The sequence below is a fragment of the Mytilus trossulus genome, chromosome 1 (genome assembly GCF_036588685.1).
Source record: "Mytilus trossulus isolate FHL-02 chromosome 1, PNRI_Mtr1.1.1.hap1, whole genome shotgun sequence".
In the NCBI taxonomy this organism is placed as follows: Eukaryota; Metazoa; Mollusca; class Bivalvia; order Mytilida; family Mytilidae; genus Mytilus; species Mytilus trossulus.
In genome coordinates, this window is record NC_086373.1 from 25,511,661 (window position 1) to 25,518,851 (window position 7,191).

Here is a 7,191-nt window from a genome sequence, read left to right on the forward strand (position 1 = left end):
TCAAATAGTGACAGTGATAAACATGCAAACAAATCAACCTCAAACAAACAAGACGACTGAATGCACCCATTGAACCGGAAAACCAACAATATTTTACTTGCATACAGTAAAGAAAAAATGAGATAAACAAGTAATCTAACATAATAATTTCAGTTGTTATGAAGTTCTGTAGAAATTTAACCAGTTAACAATACAACTTATCAACGAATTGGTAACAATAATTTCAACACTTTTACAGCAAAATGCATTGAGTGTGTAGGTAATGGTTATATCTTTGGTTAGCTTGCTTGCTAACCGAACTTTGAAGTCATTATCAGGTAAAGTATACCCTCCTTTAGGAGTAGTTTAGTCTTAAAAACATTTATCTTCAAGAAGGGTAGTATACCAAACTTAAGAATGACTTCACAATTCAGCTAGAAAGCAACCTAACCAAACGTTTTACCTTTACCCACACAGTCAATGCATTTTGCTGTTACTAATTAAGATTTTTGACCAGTTTGTTTTGTACTGTCTTCTGTTCTATCAATGTACAAAATATGGACAGTGTGTAGTGGTTATAATGTAAGGATTATATAACTATCAAATGTTCTGCACCTAGATATGTACAATTGAGTGGGAATTTGGTTTTGTTGGTTTTCAAACCTGAACTCTATTGATGTTATATCCTAACAAATCCATCTTATACTATACTTCTGCTAGCTTTTAACCTTGCGTTTTAGACAAAATTGGCATAGACATCACATAGTATATGATAAGCTTCAACATAAACATTATCTAATACTGGTATTCTATTGAAAAACAAAATTATGTAGGCTGAATTTCTCATGGCACAAAGGCATTTAGTAAATAAATCAATTGTCAATATCAGTGATCTTTTAAACTGTGTTCCATAAAATCATTGCAATACCTGTTTTCCAAGGTGCACCAGCCACAAAATGGATCTTTACTTGCTAAACATGTTGTACAACTGGCGTACTGTCCACAATTTTCTACAGGTACCTTAGCAACCTGAAAAGATAATTTGAAAAATCGATGGAAGTAGAAATATCAGAAATTCTTGATACAATCAACTGGTTTCAGATTTGTGTATAAAATTTCAATTAGGAACTCTAGATTGTATAATGAGATGGCAGTGTACTTTGAAATGTTGAGTTGATCAAAACTGACTAACAGACATCCATATGATCTGTTTATTCAGAAAATCAATGGTTTTATTTTTGAGAAAAAAAGAGCAACAGTGTTAAAATTACAATAATTTTAACTCACACTTTGAAATTATTTATACAAAACAAACAGGACTTTTCTTAATTATTGCAAAAATTAAAACGGTATTTCAGTCTAAAATGACAAAATCGTAATAATGAATGCACACAATAAATACTGAACTTACAGTACAATACTGTCTCAATCTCATATACAAGTTGAATATATCTACTATTTGTGATTTACATTGTGTCTCTCTATTTATTTTTTAAAGTACATTGACCATCTATAAATGTCATGAGTTGTGAGTTTTTTTTCATAATTCAAAATTATTATGTATGCCCATTATCTCTCATAGGTGGATGTGAAAATATGTCCACACTCTTGATTGTTTAAGTCCATGTTGAACTGTCTCTAAGACTGTAGAAGATATAATGTAAAAACACTTGAAGCAGAAAGAGAATACCGTATAGCGGGTTATTTTCGCGGGTGTAAAATTTCGCGATTTTCATTGAATAAGGTATACGATAAATTTTGGCGGTTTTTATGTTGGCGGATTCAACAATTTTAACATTTAACTTTGCATGTACACTTTTAAATTGGCGTAATTTATTTTGGCGATTTTGTTCTATCCGCGAAAATAAGCAAAAATTTACACCCCGCGAAAATAATCCGCTATATATATGTATGGTTGATTCAGGAATATACTTTTTTTTTTATATAAAAAAGACATTTAATAAACTCTACTCATGTACGATTACAAGGGCGCAATTATTCGTAATGCATCTGGTACCAGTGGTGTTTCACATTTTATCTAAATTAACTACAAACAAATTAGTAGCAATTTCTTTTTCTTTAAATATCTTAAGTATAACCATTTTATAGAAATAGTTTTAAAAGTAAAATTACATTAATACAGAACACTGAGGAATTCAAAGCGGAAAGTCCCTAATCAAATAGCAAATTAAAAAGCTCAAACACATCAAACGAATGGATAACAACTGTTATATTCCTGACTTGGTACGGGCATTTTGATATGTAAGAAAAATTGAATTGTACTTGGAATTAACTAAATTTCTTACCCGAAATTACACATTTAAACAAAAATTATTCCATGTCGTTCAAAAGAAGCAGTTATAAAGATATAATAAATCACAAAATTGGTATGAGACTGGGATCTGTGACACTATGAAATTCTCTTATTACTGCCTTTCTCATTTTCTTCCTTCCTAAATGGTCCGAGAACACAATTATTTCGTAGTGCATTTCTTTTAGAACATAAATGAAAATTAAAATAATCCCATCTGCGCTTTATCAAAGAAATTATTACAGTGTGTTGTACTACTTTTGGGACAAACTATATCAAAATTATAGAAAACTATAGGGCGTCTTGAAATCTTTTGATATCTTCCGAAGTGCTAATTTTTAACATTTTTCCGCTGGACTAATTCACTACTTTCCTTTAAAATTATGGACCCAAAAACTGTGTAGTTTCACTCCCCTACTTGCAATTTGAACATGGAGAAATAAATTTGGAAGGGGTATAACAATTAATGGCAAGTTCCTCACTGTCAACACTAAGGAATATATTCATGAACAAAATTAGGGACGACAATTCTTGTCTCGAACCAAATCATATTAATAAAAAAGAACAATGCCATGGCAAATAATAACTTAAATACATACAACTTCCAAAAGGATATATCGAAGAAAAGTAACCAAGTGATGAATTAAATCCGAAAAGACTATTATATACGTGCACTTAGTCATTTTATCACTTATTAAACACACAACATACCAGGATATCATTCAGCTTTATTTACAATATAGAGCCCAATAAAACACGTAGGACTATCCAATCCAGATTATGCTCCCTTTTGAAAGGAAGATCTGTCACCAATAAGGGTAGAGATATAGAGGAAGGGTTGAGATCTCACAAGACATATTGAACCCCGCCGCATGTATACATGCACCTGTCCAAAATCAGGAACCACTGGCCTTTGTTAGTCTTGTTTTTGTTTTGCTCTCTCTCTTGAAGACTAATTGGTGGTTTTATGCTTTTTTGCACTTTGGTCGAATATTTGTCCCATTCCCCGTTTGCAATCTCTATTTGTGATACCTGTATTTGCTTAAGTCAGTTTCATATAGACACTATTGAATAGTATGTGTTATTTTGTAGTTGACCTCATTCTTTTATTAACTAATGGAAAATGCCCAAAAAGTATTTGGTAAGATTATTAGAATTTAAAAACAACAAGGTGTTTTTTTCAAGAGAGTTCAAACTACAAGATACAACTTGGGATTTAAGACAGAGAATAAAAGGTAACAGCCAAGAATACCTACCAATCTCTGACTTGTAAGATACAGAATTCTATTGTCAAAGTCATAGAATGTGTCCTGGTTTATAGGACTTCCCTCGTCTATAACCAGCTCTTGGTCATATTCCCTCGCTCTAGTCTTGCTCTCTATCACGATCTACAAAGTCAAACATATAATAAATACTACACCAGTTTACATCCATGTCAAGAAAAGTTGAAATAAGTGCAATATTCAAGTTAAGGAAGTATATTTAAGTGGTTCATTTTTTTCCAACCCATTACGGAAATGTTACTCTGATGTTTTTCTTGTTCCTAGTACTGATTTTCCTTCAAATTCAAGAGGGTATTTTTTAGTCTTAATAGTGACATTACCAACACACAAAAAAACATGTAAACATTTACTATTTTACAGAGTTTAAAGAAAACAAACGAGGAAAACATTTTCATTGGGTTATTTTTGGTTAGATGATCACAATATGCATCCAACTCATTTGTATACATATATTTTCAAATACTTTCAATAAACCGAACAGACTTATTTGTAAAGGAGCCGGGAACAAAGCTGTTGATGCAACAGAGATTTTAAATACCAATTTTTACTTTTATTTCAATAGTAACATGTACTATCGTCATGATAATAATAATGATAATAACTATTCTATTGGATTACATCCAAAAATTACAAGTGTTTGAAGTCCATGGTCGAATTCTCCTTAAGTCTTCAAGATACTATAGAAAAGAACATTAGTAAACAATACTATAATAACCCATTATCATGTCACCAAATCTAAAACAAATCCTGACAAATAATGAATGGGATATGCTACTTTCAGATATACTTAAAATAAAAGTTTACAAAAAAGGTAAAAACATTCAATTGGAAACTTTGTTGAATAAGAGGGGTGAAAGTTTCCAAAGAGACATTTAAACTCATATATCGAAAATAAACTGACAACACCATGGCAAAAAAAAAAAAAAAAAAGACAGACTAACTCGTCTAAACATTAACCGAACAATGTTAGATCTGTTCATACCCTTCCGCAATTTTTTGTTATTCCCTCGTCCAGATTCGAACTCATGCTTCTTCGATATCTTGACACCAAATCGCCTGCATTGTATCAGGCGCGTTAGACCACTCGACCATCTTGGCTTCACAAAATAAAGCTTTTGTTGTAAGTGATTATTTACCAGAAAATGCATATAAATGCTATCACTAAATATTGGGGGGATTTGCAATAAACAACACCAAATAATGATACCCTTTTCACATGTCCATCTGATGTACCAAGGAATGCTACAGTGAAGTTAGAAGTTGTGGTAAGTGTAATGGAAGTCAAAGCAGTATTATGGAAGACAATGGCAGGTTTCACTTTAGCACCAAACACTCCAGATTTTTTTCCTCCGTAATAAGTCTTTTGGGTAGTGCACAGTGAAGGTGGAACTCCTTTCACTGATCCCTTTTGCAATGAAACAAAACATTTAATACATATATAAAATAACCACATTGTCGAGTTTTTCAATTTCAGATAGTTCCCTGAAACAACCATTAAATATTATAGTTAATAAAGATATCTTGACCTTTAATTAATAACAATACTTTATTTCATAGGAAAACTTGCTCAATGGTAGATATTAAACATTTAAATTTATAAAATGGAGGTCAAATAAAAATGTTTAGAAAATAGATAACACGTTGGCTTACTTATGATACCCTTGTTTTCAAGTAATCAGTTTACTGGATGTTGAAGATCAATGGACAGGAAAAGGAACCACGCGGTAGGTCATGTCCAGATGAAGCCTGTCAACTTTTGAATCTGTATATGCATCATACTGCTATTAAATTTAATGACCATCTTATGGGCAGTTTTCTAGAAAAATGGTGACATAATCATAGCAATATCAGAAGAAAATATAAGAAATTTGGCTTCAAGGTGAATTTCTTATTGTGGCTTTGAGATGAAGAACAGTTTCTTTGCTTTTGAAATTTTTATAATCGTGTTGTGATTTTATGTCATGATATGGAACACCAAATTCTCCAGTTCAAACATCATTTAGTATGCCACTTTTGGCTAGAAGTATAATTCATAATGTATACAAACCCGATATGTACAAGAAGCACCATCATCAAAGTGTGATCCTTTAATTGCTTCCCGTCCTTTTTGACATTTTCTTAGGGTTTTCTTCATTTTCCTTTGTATTTTATCAATTGTGAATATACAAACGGCAGAATCCGATTTTCCATTATTGTGATTTTCAAACAGAGCTACGAGAATTTCACCGTATAATCCATGTATAGCCCGTAAATATTCACTAGGAATGATAGTTTTTCCTGCACGCACTATATTATAGTTTGTTTTATTTTCAAAACAAGTAAGTGGTATATCAATATATGAATAAAAGTTAGTATCTCTATTGCAGGTCAGAGATATTCTAGACTGTAAGGATTTGGAATTTGTATTGGTTTTACAGTTTTGGTTTAAATCAGATGGCTGATTTGATAAAAAGTAAGTATATTCATGAATTGAAAAAGCTGATACATAATCAATTATATATTTATTGATTTTATCATAAACTATTTTTAGTGCAGAAGGAGACTTTTGTTCAACAAATGAGGCTTCCTGATACAGTGAGAAGGCAGTACCATCACGAGTAAGTTTCCTCATACTTAGAACAGGTATATCTCTACGTATTTGAAAAGACACTCTCTTATTATCTTCATTCTTACAATGGAGACTAATTGGGTATGATGCTCCAATGAATAAAATATTTTCTTTCAGATTTTGCTTTACAATCAATCCCACTGTAGATGCAGTTTCTGTATTTGCTACAAGTTTTGTATGCATTCTCATAGACAGTTTTTTGCTAATATTTTGTAAGTCTCTAAATTCACAAAAACCTTGAAATATACTGCCACATATAACAAGACGATCACTTCCATTCGTGTTGGTTTCAAGCAGTAAAATTTTGTTGTAATTATCGGTAAATTCTTTCGTCTTTCCAAAACATGAAGAGTCAAAACACAAGGGATTGTCTGGTTCGGGGCCTGTCACGTGTTGTTGTTGAACATCTAACGATTGACTCAACTTGAAAATACGGTTGACAGCACCAACATAAAACATATTCGTTAAATTATCATGAACAAAGTGATTGATGGATCCTGACACACCATTTTTATCCTTTAGAATTTGTTTTTCAACTCTATAAGATGACCTTGCACTAACCACATGTAAAACAATAATTAAAAATGAAAGCATGTTTTCACTTCTTATATAATTGTTGTCTGTTTCGATTGCATAAACATTCAATATCATTCATAGACAAAAAAAATAGTCTAACTGGTTTTTTTTTCTGAATTAATTCTGTCACAAGGTCGCTCTTTATCTGAAAATAAATCAGGATAGTCAATTTTCATTTTTTACTATTGGCTCGGGTTTGGTTACTCCTTCAAATCAAGAGAGTTTCTTATCACTCTTGCCTTCTTCCCACCCTCCCATTGCCTCTGAATTTTATATAGAAAATTTCCTGTACCAAGTCAGTAATATGGCTGTTGTAATAAATTGGGTTCGTTTCTATGTATATTGGCCTTTGTTTATGTTGCACTTCAGTGTTTCTGTTGTTCCGTTGTTTTCCTCTTGGTGTGTTTCCCTCGGTTTTAGTTTTAAACTCGAAT

At 31.8% G+C, this 7,191-nt stretch overlaps 1 protein-coding gene across 1 annotated transcript; it reads right to left on the minus strand.

Annotated features, from left to right (window-relative positions):
• Nucleotides 1–864: 864 nt before the first annotated feature.
• On the minus strand, nucleotides 865–6,895 carry LOC134707015 (plexin-A4-like). The gene is made up of 4 exons (XM_063566522.1): nucleotides 5,621–6,895; nucleotides 4,781–4,978; nucleotides 3,547–3,678; nucleotides 865–1,008 (listed from the first exon to the last, which is right to left on the minus strand). The coding sequence occupies exons 1-4, from the start codon at nucleotides 6,830–6,832 to the stop codon at nucleotides 865–867; spliced, it is 1,686 nt and encodes a 561-aa protein (XP_063422592.1). The 5' UTR covers nucleotides 6,833–6,895.
• Nucleotides 6,896–7,191: the final 296 nt, after the last annotated feature.